The 25626-nt window shown below is 49.8% G+C and overlaps 1 protein-coding gene and 1 long non-coding RNA gene across 5 annotated transcripts in view; one reads left to right on the top strand and one right to left on the bottom strand.

The window, feature by feature from the left end:
• Positions 1-419: 419 nt before the first annotated feature.
• PML (PML nuclear body scaffold) overlaps positions 420-25626 on the bottom strand; it is a 43652-nt gene continuing 18445 nt past the window's right edge. For 2 of the 4 annotated variants that reach the window (XM_039491779.1, XM_039491780.1), the window contains exons 8-9: positions 2209-2356; positions 420-1327 (exon numbers count right to left, since the gene is read on the bottom strand). In XM_039491779.1, coding sequence (XP_039347713.1) covers positions 753-1327; positions 2209-2356 — 723 coding nt within the window. In that variant the 3' untranslated portion in view covers positions 420-752. Of the gene's footprint in view, positions 1626-2208; positions 2357-25626 lie in introns of all 4 variants that reach the window. The other 2 variants (XM_039491781.1, XM_039491782.1) reach the window with 1 other exon arrangement.
• LOC120373386 overlaps positions 6165-25626 on the top strand; it is a 34477-nt gene continuing 15015 nt past the window's right edge. The window contains exon 1 of the long non-coding RNA XR_005585519.1: positions 6165-6494. This is a non-coding gene — a long non-coding RNA (uncharacterized LOC120373386). The remainder of the gene's footprint in view (positions 6495-25626) is intronic.

The raw sequence follows: 25626 nt of genomic DNA, 5'->3' as shown, positions 1-25626 counted from the left end.
GATGATGCAAAACACAGGTCCTGAGAATCCTGTATGTAGGGAGGTAGGATAATGGCTGAGACTAATTGTACAAGAGAGACACGAATATGCCAAATTTAGGAGTGGGCCTGAGAGCTTAATAAAGGTATTCACAGCTCTCTCTGGCTCATACTGTCCTCCCAGGTAATGCCTCCTCTGTCTCTTTGGATGATAAAGGAAGATGCTATCACTCCCCTTGTCTAAAGAGAAGAAAGGGGGAGAGTGGGGTGACATGAATATTTCAATTGAGTGGTAGTCTGTCTAGGGGGAAAATGGCTTTTGCTGATCCTGCCAGATTTCCAAAGGTGTGTGTAGCAAATAGGCCCCTCTACAGTTGTGACATGGGTTAGATTACAACCAGGAACATCTTAAAGACTCTCTTAGTTTTAAAAGGAGTTTAATCATACATGACAGATAGAGCACTGGAACAGTCTGGTGGTGACAGACATGCTAAAAGCACCTAAGGATAGGTAGCTCAGTAACGGCCTCAAGCTGCAGTTTGTTGCACTCTTGCTAGGAAAAGGGAGAGCTGTTTTTAGCTGTTTAGCAGCTTCCTCTCAGGTGCAGATCGGGAATGCAGCGCTTGATCCATAGCACAGATACACTGACAGTTGATGGCACCAGTAGAAGCAGATCGACTGTCAGCAGCAGCACTGAAGAATAATATATCTTATCACTCAGAGCTTCAGGCTGATGATGGAGAGACCTGAAGTCACTGGCAGCCCTCTCTCCTGCTACGACTCCTGCAGTTCACAGAGGACCATATTGCGCATTGCCAGAGTCTTTGCAGCAGACCTGGTGAGCAATTTCTCCTGCAGCAAAGGCTGGAGGGAAGTGTAAGATTCGAGGTTGCAATGAGAGAGTATAAGCCTTGGATCTGTATCTGTGTGGATCTCCAGAAGTTTACACAGATCCCTTAGGGCCTTCACTGATGCCAGAGCGCTGCTGTCGTTCAGAGGCTTGTGCAGGTACATTCTCACCAGGTTCTTCATTTTATAAAGACCAAACGTGGGAATCTTTTCCTTAATTAAGGGCAGGGTGTCCAGGTAACCACAGACAGTTGTGCAGAAGTCCCATTTCTTGGCAAAAGAATCCAAGGCTTTAAAGAGAATGGTGAGCTCTGATGTCCAGAAGTTATATACAACTAAGATGGGCTTGGGAACAGAGCGGAGGTAGCAGAGAAAGTGCTCTAGCCCTGTCTCAAGGGAGACACCTTGTGAAATCAAACTGAGCACAGACTCTGGGGTTTGTATCACAACCTTAAAGCTGTTTTCTCCATTCGCTGCAGCCAGCTGAGTGATAATCTGTGCTAGAGTAGGAAAATGGCAGAATCAGGAACTTTAGAGACATCATTCAGCATCAGTAATGCAGAGAGAACTGGGATATGGGGAGCTGAGAGAAAGGAGTCAGAGGGCCCAGTGATCTCTTAGTTCTTGTCAAACTCTGGTATTGTAGGGACGCCCTGCCTACTAGCTGGAGATCTTTGCCTTCTGTAAGTGATGACTGGGTGTAAAGGCAGCGTTGGGGGAGGAGGTTCCCAGCTAGTCCATCCTGCTGTCTCTTTTCCAAGCAGATGAGAATGCTTGTGCTTGGAGCTAAGCGAGGTCCTGTTCAGAGAAGGCTTAGATTCCAATTATTTATTCACCTGATGTAACACACTAGCAAAGTGTGCTTCTTTGTCCCTCTAGTGGCAGGCAAATCAGCCTGGCAGGCAAAGAGGATATCTAGTGGCAGGCAAAGAGGATATCAGCTCTGCTGCTGCTTCCTGCTAATGGAGTTAGTCCTTCAGTGCAAGTGGCAGGGGCCTGTGCTTTGGAGCTAGACGGCTCAGGTTCAGTGAAGACTCAGCTATGGTCATTACAATAGTCACTGGATTGCTCTGTAAAGCACTTTGTTCCCTTAGTGATTGGCACTATAGAAATATCAAGGGTAGAAGGATAAACAAAGGGGGAGTGGACCTGGGCCAAGGATTTTCATGATGCTGGGGGCTGATTTGTGTGAAGCCCTGTATGACTGCATGTGTCTAACCTGAACAGGCCTTGGAGTTTGTAGGAACTCCAGAAGGAAGATCTGCTCTGGATTGGTTAATAGCAGAGCAGGAGCAGGAGCTGCTATAGAAGCTCCTATCCCCTGCCCATACCACACAGCTTATCTGCTAATAGGGATTCTCAATGAGCAAAGCAGACTCACTGTCTTTGTTGACCTTCATGTCGAAGAACACCAGCGTGCGTCCCCCAAAGCCAGCGCTGGCCACAACCCCAGAGCCTGGTGCACTGCTTTCCCATTCGAACCGCAGGCATGAGGAGGAGTCCTTGCTGCCCTCTAGCATGCTGGAGAGCTGCAACAGAAAACCAGAGAGAATGAACCATGCTCCACTAGTGCCAAGAATCATCCGGATTCACCTGCACTAGGAGGGAGCCCTGTGCATGTGCTGAGAGGTGGAAAAGGAGGCTAGGCAAAGGTGGCCAAGCCGGAGGGTAGAGGAGTGGCTGAGTTTAAAGTCTGCACTCTAATGCCTGTCTAGGTAACCACCTTGACACTGGTGTGAGCTTGGGACCGTTCCCCCTCCCCAAAGGGAAAGGAGAAGGAGGAGGCAGAAAAGTCTTGTTCCATGGTCTTGTCTGGTCTCTTGATGCTCATCTCTAATGCTGTGGGAGCCAGATGAAAAACAAAAAAGCAGATGGGAATGGATGATGATGCCTTTTCATATTCTTTTTCTCCAGGTTTTCACTAGCACCACACAATTCTGAAATCTCACCTGACGTGAAATATGTTGACCTACTTTGCAGTTGGTTGAAAAATGGGGGCACAGATTTTGAAATGAAAAAATTCTCCATGATTTATTGTTTTTTCTTGGTTTTCAGCAAAATTTGAAATGTTTTGGGCAGAATTTTGAGACATTTCTGATAATTTCTCCTCTCTCTTTGTCTCTCTCACCCCCTTGGTATTTATGAAGCACTCAGACTAAGCACTGTAAGGCTCTGTACTCCTTGGACAAATGAAGGGTTGCTTTCTACGTGACATTCTGCAATTCTCTTTCCATTACAGATGTGCCTGCACTTCTGCCATTCTGCTTGGGAGACTAGTCTGGAGTTTAATAGATCTGCAGCTTAGGAAATCGTTGTGTCTTGTAAACACAATCTGCAAAAACACCCTGTCAAGTCAGGTCCCAAATAATTGTGGTTACTAAATATATCTTAACAGGCAGGGCTACGCTCCACACAGCTGGCTGGTTGGGCTCTGGTGGCTTCTAGAAAACATGGTGAACGCCACTGGAGGGCTCATCAGCTTTTTAAAGGGACACTACCCTTTTCCAATAGACTACAGAAATATTGCCTGCTGTCCAGCTTACATAATCTTCCGCTCAGTTTCATTTAATTCATGCAAGTTTATACCCCTTGAAACAATTCTTCTCTCTCCTTTGCATACTAGGAACACATTGCATATCAGGGCTTGATTCTGCTCTCATTTACACTGGTATAAATCAGAGGGAAGTCCATAATCAATTGAGTTACCCAAGGACAAAAACACTGTGCTGACTTTTCCTTTTCCTTTCTATTCACAGCAGTTGAGAGGCTAGGTCTTGCTGCCACTCCCCTGGAATGAGAAATCAGTTGCTTCCAGTTTTCCACAGAAGGTATCCTGAGTATGAAAGATCCCAGAATTTGTGCCATTAACTGCCCACAGCAAACTAGCCCTTGCTGCATCATATCTAGACAGAGGTGTGGGCCAGGGGGTCAGACCCAGAGCTCTCAGGTCTGACACTGGTGCCTTGTGTGTGTTGGGATACAACTGCTGACCCTTGCTGTGTCTCAGTTTTCCCACCTGCAAATGGAGAGCGATGACTTTAAGCACTCTGTGCTGCAGGAAATGTGGGTTCAGTTCCTGGTTCTGCCATGGGACTGCAAGGTGACATTGAGCAAGCCACTTCCCACCCATCTGTACAATGGAGACACTGATACTGACCGTTGAGATCTTCTGCTCTCTATATAGTATCATTGACACCACCTTTCTACAGAAGGGGAACTGAGGTCCCTAGGTCACACAGCTGGCCAATGGCAGAGCCACAAACAGAACCCATCTCTCACACGGGGAGAAGGGATAAATACCAGGGAAGGAAAGGCATTATTTAAGTTTAGGGCCAATGTTGGCATAAAAACAAATGAATATGAAATAGCCATCAGCAATTTTAGGCTTGAAATTAGATCAAGATTTCTAACAATCAGAGGAGTGACATTCTGGAGCAGCCTCCCAAGGGGAGTAGTGGGGGCAAAAAATCTAACTGGTTTCAAGCCTGAGCTTGATAAGTTTATGGAGGATTGGAATAATGATACTGCCTATAATAGCATGTGGCCCATCAGTCACTGCTAGTAGTAAATAGTCCCAATGGCTGCTGATGGGACAGTAGATGGGGAGAGCTCTGAGTTACTACAGCAAATTCGTTCCCAGGTGTCTGGCTGGTGCGTTTTGCACATATGCTTAGGGTCCAACAGTCTGTCATATTTTGGGTCAGGAAGGACTCCTGCCCCCCCCCCTGCCCCCCAGGTCACATTGGCTGAAGCCATGGAGTTTTTGGCCTTCCTCTGCAGCATGCAGTCACTTGCAAGTTTAAACTAGTGCAAATGGCAGATTCTCTGTAACTTGACATCTTTAAGTCATGATTTGAGGACTTCAGTAGCTCAGCCAGAGGTTCAGGGTCTATTACAGGAGTGGGTGGGTGAGGTTCTGTGGCTTGCAGTGTGCAGGAAGTCAGACTAAATTATCACAATGGTCCATTCTCGCCTTTGAGTCTATGAGTCTAAGTCCCAGTCCAGTGCTCTAGCCAGAGCTGTAACCAAGGCAGTGCAAATGGGAAGTCACCCAGGCCACAAAGCTGTGGAGGAGGAAAAATGGGGCAGAAACAGAGGTGACATGTAAAGCCCCAGGTGGCAAGGCTTGGGTGGGCCAGCCCCACGCACCAGTGTGTTAGGGAGAGAGTGCCATCTCCAGCCCCTGACTCTCCTCAGTGGGCCACCCAGCCTGTCTGTGTTGGCGGGGGCGGGGTGGTTGCAAAAACCTTGGGGGCATGTGACTGGGAGCAGAGAAATTCCATTTGGGGTTGGGGTTGACAACTTTCTAATCCCACAGATCCAAATACCCTAGCCACGCCCCTGCTCTTCCCCTTCCCTGAGGCCTGCCCCACTCACTACATTCCCCCTCCCTTGGTAGCTCACTCTCCCCCACCCTCACTCACTTTACTGGGCTGGGGCAGAGGGTTGGGGTGTGGGGGGGATGAGAGCTCTGGCTGGGGGTGCGACTTTGGGGTGGAGCTTGGGCAGAGGGGTTCAGGGTGTGGGAGGGAGTTCTGGGCTGGTGCAGGTAAGGGCTCTGGGGTGGGGCCGTAGATGAGGGGTTTGGGATGCAGGAGGGGGATCCAAGCTGGGGGGTGGGGTGGAGGGGTTCAAGATGTGGGAGGGGGGCTCTGGGCTCAGGCAGGGAGTTGGAGTGCAGGGGGGGCAGGCCCTGGGGTAAGGTGGGGGAGGAGGGCTTTGAGGTACAGGAGGGGGCTCTGGGTTGGGGGGGGCTCAGGGCTGGGGCACCGAGGGGCTAAGGCAGGCTTCCTCCCTGTCCTGGCACCGCAGACCATGCTGTACCCCAGAAGCAGCCAGTAGCAGGTCTGGCTCCTAGGCGGAGGTGCGGCAGGCAGCTCTGCGCGCTGCTCTTGCCCACAGGCACCACCCCTGCAGCTCCCATTGGCTGTGGTTACTGGCCAATGGGAGTGCAGAGCCGGTGCTCAGGGCAGGGGTAGGGAGTGCGGAGCCAGGACAGGTAGGGACTAGCCTGCCTTAGCCCTGCAGCGCCACCAACCAGACTTTTAACTGCTCGGTCAGCAGTGCTGACCAGAGTTGCCTGGGTCCATTTATGACCAGGTGTTCCGGTCAAAAACTGGACACCTGGTCACCTTATTTGGGGGGGCTCTCAGATTCCATTTTATATTCCTGGCTTCCATTTTGAATAAGCAAGAGTCACTCCACCATTAGAAGCTGAAGGTCACAGAACATGAAAAACAGAATTGGTGGGAAAACCAAATTGGTGGGGAAAAGGTGGCGAACAATGCTAAAAATAGAAGAAGATCATACCACTGTCAGGTAAATAATGATCCCAGTTTAAAAACAGATCTGACAGTTTAGAATGTTGACAGTTGGCATGTGTCCAAGAAGGATCTGACAGGAAGGTATTAACAGAAGTGTATGGAAAGTTCTGACAGAATGGTATAAAGGTCAGTGTGTCAGTTGAGTTGGACTGAGAGCTGGTGGGAGTCGAGAGCTGATGGTTGAGAGAGCTGGCAGAGAGAGGAGGAGAGCAGCAGAGGGAGCCCTGCTCTGCCACTGGAGTGCAGAGACAGAGAGAGAGATAAGAAGCAGAGACCTGAGGAGAAAAGGCAGAGAGAGAGCGTGCAGGACAGTGCAGCGAAGTCTGTCAAAGTTCTAGTTCTGGTATAGTATAGTGTTAGTGTATATGTGTGTGGATGGATTTATAAAGATCTATTTGCATGTGGTAATTGTAAAAGGAATTTATACATGTAGGACCTAAAAATGTATTTAAAAACTGGTGTCAGTGATCTGTGAACAACTGATCTCCAAAATCAGGGTGCATCACTTAGCACCACTTTGTACTGTAAAGCAATATGGTTTGGGGTGCTCTAACTTGTGGAAGGGATTTGTGTCTTATAAGATCAATAAGGGATTTGTGCCAGGGATTGGGTTTATAACATCTAGAAGAGGTGTTAACATTAAGAACTTTAACTTTAGCTTGTTGTGAGGAATAACATCAATAAAGGGTGCCTTGTTTAAAACACGGCTTGTGTCACTCATTTATCGGAGGGCTGTATCCATGCCCTCTAAGATTTTTCCTTAACCACCCTGGAGACCCATATCTAATGAGAACAGATTAGTCATCTCAGGATACCCAAATTCTGTTTTTGGGATAACAATCCCGTGTGCCCCTCACCCCAATCCCTGTCGCTTGTGAGTGGAAAAAAGATGGAAAAAATTGGTAGGGGGCACAAATATGCTTGCTCGCCTCAGGCGCTAAAATGCCCAGTTATGTCTCTGGTTCTAGTCCCTAGGCCATAATTGTGCCTATGTCCCAGGGCTGCTGGGAGGATTACTCAGGTACTATATGTGCAGTGCTATAAAGTGGAAATGTGCTCCGCATTACTGCCATGGTGGCTGCTGCTGATTGAATTTGAATTGGAATCTGGGGGGCTTCTGTGAGATTGGAATTCTCCTGCCAAATCGGAGGGCTCCCAGGAAATTGTGGCTTCTGATGTGTCATTTTTTAACTAGTGGAACAGATTGTTTGCTCAGTGAGGCCTGGTCTACACTAGGACTTTAATTCGAATTTATCAGCGTTAATTCGAACTAACCGCTCAACCGTCCACACCAGGAAGCCATTTAATTCGAACTAGAGGGCTCTTTAGTTCGAATTTGGTACTCCACCCCGGCAGGTGGAGTAACGTTAAATTCGCACTTGCTAGCTCGAATTAGGCTTGGTGTGGATGCTAATCGAACTTAGCAGCTCCGGGAGCTATCCCACAGTGCACCACTCTGTTGACGCTCTGGGCAGCAGTCCGAGCTTGGATTCTCTGGCCAGCCACACAGGAAATGACCCGCGAAAATTTGAATTCATTTTCCTGTCTGGGCGGTTTGAATCTGACGTTCTGGTTGCACATCGGGGCGAGCTCCGCAGCACCTGCAACGATGCAGAGCTCTCCAGCAGAGGAGTCTGGGCAATCCCAGAATAGAAAGAGGTCCCCAGCATGGAGTGACCGGGAAGTCCAGGATCTGATCGCTGTGTGGAGCGAGGAGTCTGTGCTCTCGGAGCTGCGCTCCAACAAGCGGAACGCGAAGACCTTCGAGAAGGTCTCTAAAGCCATGAAAGACAAAGGATACAGCCGGGATGCGATGCAGTGCCGCGTGAAAGTGAAGGACCTAAGACAAGGGTATCAAAAAGTCAGAGCGGCAAACGGACGCTCCGGAGCCCAGCCCCAGACATGCCGCTTCTACGAGGCACTGCATGCCATTCTAGGTGGGTCTGCCACCAGTGCCCCACCAGTGACGGTGGACTCCGAGGACGGAATAGTGTACCGGGACAGTTCCTCCTCCCTGTTCGCCGATGGGGAAGATGAGGAAGGGTCTTTTGAGGACGGCGCAGGCGACATCGAACCCACTCCCGCTTTCCCTGACAGCCAGGATCTCTTCATCACCCTCACAGAGATCCCCTACCAACCGTCCCCGCCCGTTAACCCGGACTCGGAATCAGGGGAAGGATCAGGCGGTAAGTGCTACAAACAGGGAAACATTTATTTTTTTAAGAAACAGGGATATATATAAAAAATAGAAATACTATATTAAAAATTTTAAATATCAAACTATACAAAAAGTAGGTCTACACATATAGGAATGGAGCAATAGTCCTCTGGGGACAGTTCAAAAAAGCTCTCAGAGAGCAGCTGGAAAAGCCTCAGCAGGAGGTTCCTTGGTAGAGGTGCCTTGTTGGGTGCTCCGTTGAAGCACACTCTTCCGCGCCAGGCCATCCTCAGGTAAAGGGGGACCATCGCCTCGACGAGCATGGCAGCGTATGGTCCTGGTCTGTGCAGGGCTTCTGTGAGCATCCGCTCTCTCTGAGTCCTCCTGACACGCCTCAGGGTGATGTCGTTGTGGAAGTGCTGCATCTAATTAGTGGAATTAGTGTACTGTTACTATTGTGAATGGTAGACTTTTACTTTGCATAAGAATGACCCTCGCTTAACAGACTTTTACTTTGCATAAGAATGACCCTCGCTTAACAGCCACGTGTTGGAGGCCACAGAGGAAAAGCATACAGTGATCTTTCCCGTTCACTGGCGGGAGGTGCCGCAAAACGGTCATCTTTTCTGCTTTGCACATTGCCTCCAGCAGGAGAGCACAGCTAAGCACTAACTGATAAGCACTCTGTACTGTAAGGCTTACCAGGACTTTGTGCAAGAGGGATGCAGCTGTCTCTCCTCGCTTGTGCGCTATCCAGTGCAATCGCGCAGCCAATGAGAGCGTATTCTGAAATCTCGGACTAGCTCCGAGATCTCCTGAGACTTGGTTCCCTCTTTGGTCTTCTTAACTGAAACTGACTAGACTGTGTTTACTGTTGGCAAACATGTATTTGTTCAAGGAAATCACCTACTTTTTCGCATCACACAGCTTCGGCTCCTTCCCGGACTGCCCCGGCATCCCCCTCGCAGAGGCTGGCTCAGATTAGACGCCGAAAGAAAAAGACTAGGGACGACATGTTCCAGGAACTGATGGCCAGCTCCAGAGCGGAGGCGGCAGAGCAGAGACAGTCGAGGGAGAGCCTGTGTCAGCAGCATCGCACACACCTGGAACGGGAGGATAGGTGGCGGCAGGAAGACCAGCAGGCGACTCAAACGCTGCTTGGTCTAATGAGGGAGCAAATGGACACGCTCCGGCGCCTTGTAGATGTTCTGCAAGACCGCAGGCAGGAGGAGAGAGCCCCCCTGCAGTGCATCTGCAACCGCCCTCCAACGCCAAGAAGTCCTGTCCCCCCCTCACCCAAAGTTACAAGAAGGAGGGGCGATAGGGGCCGTGAGAACTGTCCCTGCACCGCAGCACACCGATAATGTTCGAGACAACTCTCGCGCTGTAAATTTGTACAAGCTCTTTCCTTACAGCATCAACCAGTCCCAACTCCAAGTTCAAACCCCCCACTGTGTACTACATTATTAAAAGCGGTTTGGTGTTACTGACTGTTTTCGTCACGTTTCTGGTGTCAGAAGACTTTCTGTTGTTCTGTGGGGGGGGGGGAATTGTAATTTCAGTGCATAGCCCACAGTGCCATGCTACAGACTTGGCTGCAGGGTCAACTGCAGGGCACACACAGACTGCAGTCACTAGGCACCAGGGACAGTCTGTGTGGTGTATGCTGCCCCGGGTCTTTCCTTGATGTGTATGCTTGTGCAGGGTCCTGGTGCCTGCCATCCCCGAATGTAAAGGCAGGCTTCCCTTCACATGCACTTGGACCGTAGTCACGATCCTCCCGGTGCCCTGAGCCCCAAAGAGACCTCATCCAGGGCAGATACTCACCCTTCCCCCACACCCCTCACCCCTTCCAACGCCCAAACCCACAGCCGTCATGTTAACCCCTATCCAAAGACGGCACCCCTCGCCCCTTCCTGCAAACCCACCCATCAGTGCACACCTTACCCAGCACAGAATGCTTCCATGTTTCAACCAAGAAACAGAAATGCAAAGTCAACGAAAGATTTATTATTAATTACTAAAACATGTCCTTAGTTTTAAAACGTCCTTCGGAAGTGGGGGAAACTTGGTTTATGATCAGGCTCTCTTAAAATCAAGTGGACAGTCACAGGTTACCCTGCTCTGTGAGGAAACTCGCTTTCAAAGCCTCCCTGATGCATATCGCTTCCCGCTGGGATATTCTCTCAGCACGGGTGTCTGGCTGATCGTAAACAGCAGCCAGGCGATTTGCCTCAACCTCCCAAGCGGCCAAAAAGGTCTCGCCCTTGCTCTCACAGAGATTGTGGAGCACACAGCAAGCAGCAATAACTACGGGGATATTCTTTTCGCTGATGTCCGAGCGAGTCAGTAAGGTCCGCCATCTCCCCTTGAGACGTCCGAAAGCACACTCCACCACCATTCTGCACTTGCTCAGCCGGTAGTTGAAGAGTTCCTTTTCACTGTCCAAGGCGCCTGTATAGGGCTTCATGAGCCAGGGCATTAGCGGGTAGGCCGGGTCCCCGAGGATCACTGTAGGCATCTGCACATCCCCAACCGTTATTTTGTGGTCCGGGAAGAAAGTGCCTGCCTGGAGGCATCTAAACAGACCAGAGTTCCTGAACACACGCGTCATGAACCTTGCCCGCCCACCCGACGTTGATGTTGGTAAAACGTCCCCTATGGTCCACCACAGCTTGCAGCACCATTGAAAAGTAGCCCTTTCGGTTAATGTACTCGCTGGCCTGGTGGGCTGGTGCCAGGATAGGGATGTGAGTCCCATCTATAGCCCCACCGCAGTTTGGGAATCCCATCGCGGCGAAGCCATCTATGATGACCTGGACATTTCCGAGAGTCACTACCTTTGAGAGCAGTTGCTCAACGATTGCGTGGGCTACTTGAATGACAGCAATCCCCACGGTAGATTTGCCCACGCCAAAGTGGTTCGCTACTGACCGGTAGCTGTCTGGCGTGGCAAGTTTCCAGAGGGCTATGGCCACTCGCTTCTGCACACTCAGGGCTGCTCGCATCCTTGTGTCCTGGCGCTTCAGGGCAGGGGACAGCAAGTCACACAGTTCAAGGAAAGTGCCCTTACGCATCCTGAAGTTTCGCAGCCACTCTGTGTCATCCCAGACCTGCAGCACTATGCGGTCCCACCAGTCTGTGCTTGTTTCCCGGGCCCAGAATCGCCGTTCCACACCATGAACTTGACCCATTGCCACCATGATCTCCACTGCCCGGCGTACCCTGCTTTCTGAGAGGTCTGTGCCACTCTCCTCACCGCGCTGCCGGAGCCTCCTCGCCCGGTTTCTCAGCAGCTGACTGTTGCAGAGGTGGACGATAAGGTGCGAGGAGTTGACAACGGCCATAAGTGCAGCGATGATCGCAGCGGGCTCCATGCTCGCAGTGCTGTGGCGTCCGCGCTGTAACCGACCAGACAAGGGCGCGAACAGATTTCCCGCCGGCGCTTTCAAGGAAGACAGGGAGGGCGTGATTGACGGTTCAATGACGACACATTTTCCCCCCCAGCATGCATTGGGGGGAAATCCCACAATTCCAATGGGCAGCGGGGAGTGCGGGAACTGTGGGATAGCTTCCCACAGTGCACCACTTCCAAAGTCGAAGCTGGCCCCGTGAATGTGGACTCAGAAGTTCGAATTTGTGTATTTAGTATGGATACACAAATTCGACTTATTAAGGTCGAATCCACAAATTCGACTTAAGTAGATTCGAAATAGTCCTGTAGTGTAGACAAGCCCTGAGGGAGCATGAACTCAGCTCCCTGCCAGACAGGATATGGAGGAGCCCTTCCACAAAAACCCAGCAGCTGGCCCCTCTCCCCACCAGTCACATTTCCTGTCAGTGCCACAGTATCCCCAGTGTCTTCAGGAAGGACAAACCACTCATGGAAACTCTCTTAGGCTACATCTATACGACCCGCCCGGGTCAGCGGGTAGCGTTCGACTTCTTGCTCCCGTTGACTCCGGAACTCCACCACCGCGAACGGCGGTGGCGGAGTCGACGGGGGAGCCGCGGACTTCGATCCCGCGGCATCTGGACGGGTGAGTAGTTCGAACTAAGGTAGTTCCTTAGTTCCTGCGTACCTTAGTTCAACCCCCCCCCCCAGTGTAGACCAGGCCTTACTATTAACTGTTGCTACAGCTGAGCCAAGCACATCTGCACATTGTTACTGAGTAGTAACACATGGAGATAGTCCCAAGCTGTGAAATTTTTTGGGAAAATTTCCTAAAGTGCCTATGTGACTTAGGAGCATAAATTCCATCTACAAAAGTGACTTAAGAGCCTAAACCCCACTGATTGTTAATGGGATATAGGCTCCTAAATCCAGGTCCCCCACGATATTTAGGTGCCTGCCATTGAAATCAATGAGAGTTAGATGCCAAAATATCTTTGAGGATTTGGGCCTGAGTGACAAAAAGTCACTTCTGAAAATGGGACTTAGGCAACTTTTGAAAATTCAACCCCTGATTGGGATTAAGATCTGACTCTGAACTTTCCTAAAATTTGGGGGTGGGGTTTCAGAGATTCCATGGCCAGAAGGGACCATTGTAATCATGTGGTCTGACCTCCTGTATAGCACAGACCAGAGAACTCCCCCAAAATAATTCCTAACACAGATCTTTTAGAAAAACATCCAATCTTGATTTTAAAATGATCAATGATGGAGAATCCACCATGACCCTTGGTAAACTATTCCAATGGTTAATTTCTCTCACTGTTAAAAATGTACACCTTATTTCCAGTCTGAATTTGTCTAGCCTCAACTTCCAGCCATTGGATCGTGTTCTAGTTGGGGCATTGACTTGGGGGTCCAGCTCCCCTGTTTCCAAACCAACCCTCTGTTGATAATTTTGGGCAGGGGAGTTAAGGGGGAGGGAATCACCAAATGACCAAGACAGAGATTAAGATCAAGTAATCTGTGAACTACACAGTATGTGAGGCCAGTTGTCTCTAGTTAGAGAATTCACAGCACACCCGGACTCTGTTGCTAGCCCATACACTAAAGGCAACAATTCTAGGTCTTAGCTTCTCCTCTTACACTGTTACACTGACGTAACCCCACTGATAATGGTGGAGTTACTCCTGATTTACACTAGTGTAAATGAGGAGATTCAGGACACAGTCATAAGAGGAAGTTACTTACCTGTAACTGGAGGATCCTTGAGATGTATGGTCCCTATTTGTATTCCAATCATGGGTGTGCATGCCCGCCATACACCGGAAGGTTTTCCTAGCAGTGTCCGTTGACATGCACATGCATTGTGCGTTGTCTTGTACTCCCAGCTGAGGCTATATTAAGCCATGTGGCTTGATGCCACTCCAGTGACACTCTTACCACTGAGTAGTGCAGTCCACAACTGAGGGGATGAATGGTACACCTCTTGAAGACCCTCCAGTTACAGGTAAGTAACTTCCTCTTCTTCTTTGAGTGATGGTCCCTATATTTATTCCAAACATGAGTAAGTACCGAGCAGTGATCAGTGTGGAGAGGGGTGTGAGGATGCGAGAGGCAGTGCGGTGTGTAGTATGGTGCATCCCACTGACGCATCGTCAGCCCCTCCTTGGGCAATGGCATAATGGGATGTGAATATGTGCATGGAGCACCATGTTGCTGCTCAACATGTGACTTGCCAGAAGATATCCATCAGGCAAGCAGATGTGGTTGCTTGCACTTGCGTAGAGTGCACCGTAACTCTGTCAGGCGGCGGCATGTTGGTTTGGGATGGAAGACAAGGAGGTGAACAGACTGATTGAGGTGGAACTGCAAAACCAACTATGGGAGGAACTTAGCATGCAGCTGTCAGTAAATCTTATCCTTGTGAAATTCTGTGTGTGTGTGGAGGTGGGTGTCAGCGATCATGGCTGCTAGTTTGCTGACCCATCTAGCCGAGGTAATAGTCACTAGGAATATTGCTTTCATGGAGAGATGGAAGAGGAAGCATGTCGCCATCGGCTTGAAGAGCGGCTTCGTGAGGGCAGATAGAAGAAGGGTAAGCTCCCCTGGGGGCGTGGGCTTAAGTACTGTGAGGAAACTGTTGAGGAGACCTTTTGTGAAATGAATGGTGGTAGGGTGTGTGAACACCGAGCTGCCATCCACAGCGGGGAAAGGCACTAAGTGTGGCCAGGTGGGCTCATACAGAGCTGAGAGCAAGGCCCAAGATTTAGAGTTTGAGGAGATAATTGAGGATGATAGGTATGGATATAGGTATTGGTCTCAGGTGATGGTGATGGTCATGAGGACATGAGGTGACTCATTTACATTTAGCTCAGTAGTAGGTCCTGGGGCATGGTGCTGGATGAAGGGAGTACAGACCAAGGGTACGTCCATACTTACGGCCAGGTCGACGGGTAGCGTTCGACTTCTCGGAGTTCGAACTATCACGTCTAATCTAGACGCGATAGTTCGAACTCCGAACGCGCTCCCGTCGACTCCGGAACTCCACCACCGCGAACGGCGGTGGCAGAGTCGACGGGGGAGCCGCGGACTTCGATCCCGCGGCGTCTGGACAGGTAAGAAGTTCGAACTAAGGTAGTTCGACTTCAGCTACGCTATTCGCGTAGCTGAAGTCGCGTACCTTAGTTCGACCCCCCCACCCTAGTGTAGACCAGGCCCAAGACCTTGGAAGGGTCAGTCCACCAGGTGAGGTAAGACCAGAACCATCTTTGGGACAATGATTTTGGCATCCAGCTGGTCCCTTGTAGGGTCTGTAAATGGAAAGGAGCCACATTTGGAGTCAATGCATGTGCAGACATGCATGTGGTGTCACATAGGTGCAGGCTGCCATGTGACAGCAGAGGGAGAGTAAATGGCAGACTGTGGTGTGAGGGTTACAGTGTAAGTCCACAACTATGGCTGTCAACATCCCAAAGCATCTGCTGGAAGGAAGGCCCATGTCACAATGGATTTGAGCTGTGCCCCACTGAAATTGATTGTCTGAGTAAGTACAAGCACGGATTTCTCCTCCCAGGTAGGGGTACATTAAGTGGCCAATGTGGAACATTGTTGCTGCCACTGCCATCACAATGCCAAATGGGAGCACTCCAAACTGTTATTGGTGTCATCTCACCTGGAAACGGAGAAATTTTAAAGTAGATGGGTGACTGTCAATGTGGAAAGAGGCGTCCTTCGTGTCAAGAGCTGTGAACCAGGCCCTGTGGGAAAGGGAGGAGATAATAGATGCTAGTGTCATCAGGAGCCGAAAATTAGGTATGGGGAGGTGCCCTCTGCCCTTCTATGAAAGGAAGAAGTATAGGGAATAAAACTGCTTGCCTGCGAAGAGAGGTCTCATGGGCTCTACTGTGCCCTTTGCAAGAAAAGCATCTGCTTCTTGCTGTAGTAGGCATTGCTGGGAAGGATCTCCGGGAAGTGGGGGCAGTGGCAGTGGGGAGGAAAAAAAAGAAATTCTATGGAGTATCCTTGGTGGATGATCTCCAATACCCAACCGTCCATCGTGATCTTGCCCCAGTTGTGGGCAAACAGGGCAAGCTGGCCCCCAAAGATGACCTGGGGGCCGCAGGTGGCAACGGGGACGGTTCGCAGTTCTCAACTATGATGTCAAAACTGTGTCTTGGTTTGTTGGTGGGCCAGGGTGGAGGAGGTGGCCATGACAGATGCTGTGGGCGGCTGTCACTGGGGTTGGTGGTGTCTACATGTGTGTGTGTGTGCCGCTGATACTAGGCCAGATAGGCTGGGGATGGAATGATTGGTGTTGCTGTTTGCGTTGGAGGGCTAGGGGATAGATCCCCATGGAGCGCAAAGTTGCTCTAGAGTCTTTAAGCGAGTGAAGGGACTAGTCTGTTTTGGCAGAGAACAACTTATTCTCATCAAAGGAGAGGTTTGCACCTCCTGAGGAAAGCCAGAGGACTGCAGCCAGGAGTCTTGTCACATGACGACACCCATGGCAAGGGAGCGCAAAGACCTGCCCGTGGCATCGACTGCCAGTTGGAAGCCCACTTTGGCCACCAGGCACCTCTCTTCCACCAGGGTATTAAACTGTTGGTTCTTGCTAGAGCAGTGTTGTTGCTGAAATCATACTTAGCCAGCAGAACCTGGTAATTTGCAATTTGGCATTGCAATGCTGCCAAGTAGCCCTTTTTCCCAAAAAGGTCTAGGCGCATGGCCGCCCAGTCTGGTGGACTGGACTTGTGTGTGCTGGTGCACCTGTTCCATTGCTGCATGCATAACCAGAGAGCTGGGGGATGGGTGGGAGAAGAGAAAGTACGTCCCCTTAGTACTGGCAAGTCACACATTTTGGTGTGAGGGTAAAGGAAGCAGGAGTGTGCCACACTGTCCATGTGGGCTGAAAGACAGCACCATTAATGGGCAGTGCCAGCCATGACGGTCCCTGTGGTTGGAGGATGTCCTGCAGTTGATGGTGCTGGTCCTGGACTCCTCTAACAGTATGCCCAGATCCTCAGCTACCTGTTATAACTGGACCAGATATTGCTTTTGGTCATTGGTGGCCATAGAAAGGGAGGAATGAGGATCTCATCAGGCAGGCCACGGTGAGTCAGTAGGAACCTGTTCATTCACTGGCATGGGTAGCTCACAGGCAAGCAATGGAGAAGGCAGGTTGGGCAGCTGCAGTTGCTCCATCAGGAGAAGAGGCTCCAAGTGGCTAGGAGTCTGAGGGATGTCTCTGGAAGCACTGGAGAACCGAGGTGGTGGTTGTGGGGATGGTTAGATCAGTAGGCGTGAAGGCAGTGGGTGGATGGGCGGTACGTGAGCTGGAGACCGGTCAGGGCAGGCAAATGCTGGGACAACCAGCAGTATCACCAGATCCTTCTTGTGCTTCAATTCACTCTCGGTATGGGGAAGCTTAGCACTGGTGCAGCAGTGTTGGCACACGACTCCTCACCTGACCTGGTCTGGCTCGGGAAGGGAACATTGCACTTGGAGGCGGCCCTCAATGGGCACTTGCTCAGATGCCCATGAGAATGCTTTGTACTCTCATGTCTTGGCTCGTCCTTGACAGTTGGTAGTGTCAGATGGGAGGCGTGGGAAGTGCTGGGAGGAGCACTCACCACTGGTGATGGACCACCGCTGCAGTGACGGTTCCGAATGAGAGCATGCCTGCGGTCTCATGGCTCCTCCATAAGCAACTTTCGGAGGTGAAGTTCCCACACTTCCCAAGTCCGTGGCAGGAAGGACTTAAGAGATCTTGCAACGAGTCATGATATGAGCCTCCCCATGGCAGTAAAGGTAATGCTGGTGCTTGTCATTCACCGAGAACAAGTGGGGGCACAAAGCACAGTTTTTAAACCCTGGAATGTGGGGCATAGTACCCGGGGAAGGGAAAACATACCGCGAGCGGGGTAAACAATCTCTAATTAACTACACTAACTACTATGTGTACTTACCATGCTATACAAGCAAACAACAAACAAGAACTCTATACAACAGTCGAAAGTGCTCTCTTTGTGAAAAACTGAGATGCCAGAGGAGCAGGGGTTTCGACTCCAGCCATGTGGCAGTAAAAGGGAACTGGCGCTGCGTTGACTCATCCAGTATAATATAGCCTCAGCTGGGAGCACAAGATGACGTGTGAGTCAATGGACTCTGCTAGGAAAACTTTCCAGCTCAGGTGCATGGTGTGCATGTACACCCACATTTGGAATACCATATAGGAACCACCACTTGAAGAAGACTCTAAACTCATAAGTACTTTGGCAATGGTGTCTTGACCTAAGTCTCTGCCTATCAGTTACTATTCATGGGAGGCAGAACTATTCCTAGTCCTTAGGTTCAGTCTGAATGGGGCTGGGGACAGGACTTTCCCTGTGGAGGGTCCTTGGTGGTAAAACTCACCTAGAGGGCATCTGTTGGAGTCCTTCACCAGCTGCTTACAGGGTGAGATGAGTGCCATTTATTTGAGCAGGCTTATCCTTACCTGTGGCTTGGGTTTGCGCTGCTATTCTCTTATATCTGCTACCCTTTTCACTGCTGTTGATGCCATCAACTGACTCAGGGTAATGGCACCTGAGTCTTTGCCCATGTGCCTGGTCCTTCGGGCTGCTTTCTTCTTCCTTTCCTTAGCACATTGGCATCCCATGGAGATACCCACTGGGGGGCCCCCATCAATACAGCCAGACAGCAGCTCTTTACAAGGCAAAAGGGGCAGCTAGATTAATAATTGTCCCAATTCACTCTACACCTGGTAGCCGGGATTTCCAAAGGAGTCTGAGGGAGTCAGGTGTCTGAAAAGCATAACGTTCTCCTGGATTTTCTTAGCCAGGAGTGCAGTGAGCGCAGGCTCTGAGCAACGGTGCTCAATGACTTCCACGGTGAGTCAAAGCACTCTGACCTACTGAAGCTATGATGAAGGACAGATAAAAGGAGGATTCACAGATGCAGACACAGGCCTGGGAGGTGTGTGCAAAGCACCCTACCCTAATTAATCCTCCCAGCACCCCCGTGAGGCAGGAAGGGTGAGTATCATCATCCCCATTTGACAGGTGGGGAAACATGAATGAAAGGTGAAGTGAGTCACTCAAGGCCACACAGTGAATCAGTGGCAGAGCCAGGATTGGAAGCCAGTCCCCTGTGACTCCAAACTCCATGCTTGTTCCTCCAGACCATGCTGCCTGTGGGAGAAAATGCCAGAAGGCATTAGGGTTTACCAGAGGGACAGGGGTGCAGGAGGCAGCACTGGAAGAAGGAATGGCATGAGAATAAGTCCCTTGGTTGGATTGGATCCAGTTCCCATTTAGGCACAGTTCACCACAGGAAGAAGGAAAGAGAAATTGCAAAGAAAACAGGTAAGGAAGATGGCAGTGGGTTGCTTTTAGTTTGGAAATAGTTTTATTGAGAGTAACAAGAGTGACTTACATTCCTGCATTATTATCCCATACAAAAGCACCTCCATGTTACATTCCCCAAAACCATGGCCCCCATCCCAATCTTATATCCAACTCCTTCCATTGAAAACATGTCCCCTTCCCACCCCATCAATTCAACTGCTTCTTTATTTCTAAGGACATTGGCCACTGGGATTTGCCATGTGGTTAAATATATCATTAATCCTGTGGATTTTTAATATTGTTTTCAAAGCAAGGGGCAGGCAGTACCTTTTTAAAGTGTTACATGAAATTTTAGCTACACAACTACTATTAAAGTTTCTACACATTGAACAGCTTATCCCCTATCCCATGCATCAAAGATGGTCCCCATTTTTATAGCCCTAGATAATTGCTAATGCTGATACAACAGTAACAAACAAACTACAGAAAATCTCATTTGCTAATGTTTCCATGTATCAAAGCTTCAAGGGCTGATCCAAAGCCCAAGGAAGGCAATGCAAAGACTCAGGGCCGGTGCAACCATTTAGGCAACCTAGGCGGTTGCCTAGGGCACTGGGATTTGGGGGGCGCCATTTTCTTCGGCAGCGACCGCGGCGCCTGGATCTTCAGCTGCCCCAGTTGCCGCAGGCATTTAGGCGAAGGGAGCTGGGGCAGGGGAGCACGAGGAGGGCCACCTGCAGCAAGTAAGGGGGGGGGTGGCACGCAGGGGAACTCCCCGCCCCAGCTCACCCCTGCCCCACCTCCTCCCCGAGCACGCCGTGGCTGCTTCACTTCTCCCGCCTCCCAGGCTTGCGGCGCCTGAGCTGATTGGCGCCGCAAGTCTGGGAGGCAGGAGAAGTGAAGCAGTGATGGCGTGCTCGGGGAGGAGGTGGGGCAGGGGTGAGCTGCTTCACTTCTCCTGCCTCCCAGGCTTGCGGCGCCAATCAGCTCAGGCGCCGCAAGCCTGGGAGGTGGGAGAAGCGAAGCAGTCATGGCGTGCTTGGGGTGCTCATGCTTGTAGCAGAGTGAGCTGGGGCAGAGGGTTGCCTCAGGGTGGAGGGTGGGGAGCTGCCGTGGGGGGGGAGGGGCGCCTCAGGGCGGAGTGGGGAGCTGCCGCGGGGTGGGGTGCCTCAGGGCGGGGCGGGAGCGCAAAGTGGAAGTTTTGCCTAGGGCGCGAAACATCCTTGCACCGGCCCTGCAAAGAATCCCACTGATGTCAACTGCTTTGCAGCACACCCTAACTTTGCCCCTGATCTGGGCCAATTCAGTTTGGAACAGACAATCTCTGCCATATTGCTTTATCTTTGGCCTATGCTAAAAATTCTCTTCCCTGTGAGGTTTATAAATTCCACAAGCTTCAGCCTCTAGAGTCTTTAAATAAAATATGGTTAAAGACTGATCTTGTAAGTTTCTTGATATGAAGCTATTTTGTCTGAAGATCTTAAAAGCTCTGCCTATTTCTTGAGCAGAATGGGTAAGTTCCTTCAGTCAGAGATATTTTGACTCTGACAGTGCGGCGTGTCATGGACAATGGTGGCATCATTGACAAAGTCATCCTTAAAACGAGTAAAAAAACCAGGAAAGTTCTAATGGGCAACACACAGAACTGCTGACTTCCAACATTCCAAACTTCAAACCATCTGAACCGACAGCCTGCAGACATAGCCTGTGGTTTTAAATCTGAGTGAGATAAAAAAACAAGACAAGTTTGAAGTTCCTGGGCCCAATTCTCCTCTCACCTACTCTGGTGTAACTCAAGAGTGAGCGCACTGAAACCAATGTAAAAGTGACAGAAGTGAGAGAAGAATTAGACCCTCTACATTTTAGTTATATTGAGTTATCTGAGAGCACTTTCTAATGGAGACCAACAGAAATTATTGTTCGCCCACTCCCCCATTCTCCAATAACTCACAAATAGCTCAAATGAAGTGGCCCAAACAATTCTTCTTTGGGCTGAGACAAAAACATAAAATTGAAGCCTGCATTTGTCTGTGTAAATTATGATAGCTGCTTTCAACTACCTGAAAGGGGGTTCCAAAGAAGATGGATCTAGACTGTTCTCAGTGGTACCTGATGACAGAACAAGGAGTAATGGTCTCAAGTTGCAGTGGGGGAGGTTTAGGTTGGATATTAGGAAAAACTTTTTCACTAGGAGGGTGGTGAAGCACTGGAATGGGTTACTTAGGGAGGTGGTGGAATCTCCTTCCTTAGAGGTTTTTAAGGTCAGGCTTGACAAAGACCTGGCTGGGATGATTTAGTTGGGAATTGGTCCTGCTTTGAGCAGGGGGTTGGACTAGATGACCTCCTGAGGTCCCTTCCAACCCTGATATTCTATGATTCTATGAGCCTCTGAAAGAGCAGCAAGCTGGAAATCAGTCTTAACTAGATCACATGCTACCAGCACCAATTATAAAAAATGATTTTCGTGCATTTCATTCTGTCATGTACCATAGCACCACTATCCAAGTTAAGCTTGAAGAAACTAGTTCAGAATCATACTGCCAAATTCTATAAAAGATACTTCCTCCTATTTAATTTTTATACCAGTGTCATCAATCAATAAAGAATAATACCAGAACATCTCAATGAGAATGATGTAGGAAAGTGCTTGAGTTCCAGAAAAAATACCAATTGGGCAGAATTTGTGGGCTGGACACGACTGGAAATATTAAGTATAGAAATGTGCAAAAGGATTTTTATTAGGAGATTTAGCAGTTCCCTTAGACTCCTTTGGAAATCCCAGGAAAGATGCAAAGTTTGGACCTGAATCCAGATCTTTACTTTTTTGGGGCCATCTCTAATTAAGCGCTGATCACTTATGTTTCTTACAAGCCAGGAAAAGAAAACACCCACAAAGGAGGAAATGAACTCCCTGAGAGAGGGGGACATTCACACAGATTGACTTGAGAAGGTCATTTCATCAGCGCCATCTGCAAAGCTGTATTTGCATGTGATGTGAGACCATTTCAAAGTACTTGCTGGCACATCCCCTGCAAGAGAAAATGCCTGAGGAAGTGAGAAAATGTCTACACTACGCATTTAAACCGGTTTTAGGAGCATTAAACCGAGTTAACGCCACACCCGTCCACACTAAGAGGCCCTTTATATCGATATAAAGGGCTCTTTAAACCGGTTTCTGTACTCCTCCCCAATGAGAGGAGTAGCGCTAATATCGGTATTACCATATCGGATTAGGGTTAGTGTGGCCGCAAATCGACGGTATTGACCTCCAGGCGGTATCCCACAGTGCACCACTGACCGCTCTGGACAGCAATCAGAACTCGGATGCAGTGGCCAGGTAGACAGGAAAAGCCCCGCGAACTTTTGAATATCATTTCCTGTTTGCCCAGCGTGGAGCTCTGATCAGCACGGGTGGCGATGCAGTCCTAAATCAAAATCCAAAAAGAGCTCCAGCATGGACCGTATGGATGTGATCGCTGTATGGGCAGGCAAATCTGTTCTATCAGAGCTCCGTTACAGAAGACGAAATTCCAAAGCATTTTTAAAAAATCTCCAGACAGAGGCCACAGCAGGGACTCAGCACGTTGCTGCGTAACGTAACGGAAAGCCAAAGAATCAAATGGACGCTCATGGAGGGAGGGAGGGGGGACTGAGAACTCAAGCTATCCCACAGTTCCTGCAGTCTCTGAAAAGCATTTGAATTCTTGGCTGAGCTCCCAATGCCTGTAGTGTCAAACACATTGTCCGCGGTGGTTCAGGGCATAGTTCGTCAATTTACCCCCCTCACCCACCCCCAGAAGTAAAAGGGAAAAAAATCCTCTCTTGACTCTTTTAAATGTCACCCTGTGTTTACTGAATGCTGCTGATAGACGCGATGCTGCAGTAGTCAACGGCAGCATCCTCGCCCCCCCTCATGGGTGGCTGATAGCTGATATCCATCGCCATCATCAGCCTTGTGGCAGATGGTGCAGTACAAAAGGACTGGTATCTGTCCTCATCATCAGCCCGTGAGTGCTCCTGGCTGGCCTCCGGTGAGGTCGGCTGGGGGCGCCTGGGTAAAAAACTCCTGATCATTCCCAGTAGATGGTACAGAACGGCTGGTAACCATCTTCATCATAGCAACAGGGGGCTGAGCTCCATCAGCCCCCGCCCTTCATGTGTAAAGAAAAGATTCTGTTCTGCCTGGACTATCATAGCAGCGGGATGCTGGGCTCCTCTCCCCCACACTGCTTAATGTCCTGTCTGGACTATCATAGCAGCTGGAGGCTGCCTTCCCCTCATTTTATCTCACTAACAAGTCACTGTTTCTTATTCCTGCATTCTTTATTACTTCATCACACAAATGGAGGACACTGCAACGGTAGCCCAGGAAGGCTGGGGGAGGAGGGAATCAACAGGTGGGGTTGTTGCAGGGGCACCCCCTGTGAATGGCATACAGCTCATCATTTCTGCGGGATCTGACACGGAGCGGCTGTGCTCTCTGGTTCTCTGATACACTGGTTCTCTAGTACACTTGCCCCATATTCTAGGCAGGACTGATTCTATTTTTAGATACCATAAAGGAGGGATTGACTTGGGGAGTCATTCCCATTTTTGTCTTTTGTGCCCCTGGCCGATCTCAGCCAGGGGCACCTATGACAGCAGCAGATGGTACAGCACAAAAGGACTGGTAACCGTCATCTCATTGCCAATTTACAATGGCATGGTAGATGGTACAGAACAGCTGATAACCATCTCTGCTATCATGCAAAAGCAAATGAATGCTGCTGTGTAGCGCTGCTGAATTGCCTCTGTCCGTGGCATCTAGTACACATACGGTGACAGTGACAAGAGGCAAAACAGGCTCCATGGTTGCCATGCTATGGCGTCTGCCAGGGCAATCCAGGGAAAAAGGGCGCGAAATGATTGTCTGCCGTTGCTTTCCCGGAGGAAGGAATGACTGATGACATTTACCCAGAACCACCTGTGACAATGATTTTTGCCCCATCAGGCACTGGGATCTCAACCCAGAATTCCAAGGGGCGGGGGAGACTGCGGGAACTATGGGTTAGCTATGGAATAGCTACCCACAGTGCAACGCTCCAGAAATCGATGCTAGCCTCGGACCAGGGATGCACACCACCAATTTAATGTGCTTAGTGTACTCGATTTTATACAATCTGTTTTACTAAATCGGTTTATGTAAAATCGGAATAATCCCGTAGTGTAGACGTACCCTGAGACAGTTACAGCGGCATTCATGAAACGTGGGTCCAGGTTCCCCACTGCCCTGCACCCCGGATAGTCAATTACACCTAGGCAGTCTGAGCAGAGCAGATCCGAATGCTATTGGTTCATGCCCACTTTGCACAGGTGTGAGTGACATCACAAGACATGGTGGCAAAGCCAGCCCCTGGTGGGGCCACTGAGCTCACCACATTGGAGTTGCAGCAATTGGGCTAAAGGATACGAGTCCAGATGGGGTTTGCCAACAGCTGGAGATCACCAAAGCACAGGTGAGAGCTACCCATGCTGGTTGTACTGGGAAGGGAGAGGGGACTTGCATTGCTTGTTCCATGCTCAGAGCCGTAGTCAATGAACAGGGCATGTTTGAGATGGGACAACACCTTGAACCAAATATTACTTGTGTGGCTCTCTGGGCTTCAGGGGGGTTACAGCAGGGATGAATTTGTCTCCTTTTGGTAGCATTAAGCAATGCATTTCTCCCTCAGCCTACGGCATTGTGGTTGGGTGAGTTGCACCCGTGCTTGCCTGTGACTTGATGTACAGTCAGCAGCCATCTACTTCTACTCAGGATAGTCTCTGATACCAGTCTCCTGAGAGAGGCACTGTAGAATAACCATACCCAGTTCTCAGCTAGCACGGTAATCTGTAGAGTGCTTTACAAAGGAGGGCAGTAGCATTATTCCCGTTTTATGGGTGGGGAAACTGAGGCACAGAGAGCTGAAGTGACTTGCCCAGTGGCAGAGCCGGGAGTAGAACCTAGGTCTCCTGAGTCTTAGTCCTGTGCCCTACCACTAGGAAACACTGTCTAGGAGCAGTAAGTGGATATGTCAAACACATAATGCCTTTGGTGAAGGGGAGGCATGTGCCTATCTGGGAAAGAGAGAAGGGATGTCTAGACCACTGGGAACATCAGCGGGGGGGGGGGGGAAATCCACAATTGGCTTCATTTTGGAAGGATGTTAAGCAATCAGAAAGCAGCTAAGGACCTATCCTTGCTATTACAGAAGCAAGAGCTCAACCCATTGTGGTGCATTGAGAAATGGCATAGAGTCACTGAAGGAGAAGAGAGTGAGCAAGCAAATGATGAGAACTCTTGCTGAACAAACATCAGGGTGGTGGAAGAATGTTCTGAAACATCTCAGCAGATTCCTTCTGCTGGAATCTGACCAAGGTATTGGGAGAGGAGCCAACAGATAATGTGGTTACTCATTCAGAAAGAGTCCCGGAGAAGAAGGTTAAACTTATACCTGCCTGATGACTCTCATCCAACTAAGGAGAGGTTTTCTTGCCCACACCTAGGAATCTCAAAACGTATGTGATTGGCAGATTAATGTGGATCCTTAGGACATGC

Source organism: Mauremys reevesii, linkage group 10, assembly GCF_016161935.1.
Source record: "Mauremys reevesii isolate NIE-2019 linkage group 10, ASM1616193v1, whole genome shotgun sequence".
Lineage (NCBI taxonomy): Eukaryota > Metazoa > Chordata > Testudines > Geoemydidae > Mauremys > Mauremys reevesii.
The sequence above is the reverse complement of the archived record's forward strand: the minus strand, read 5'-3'. Positions and strand labels throughout refer to the sequence as shown.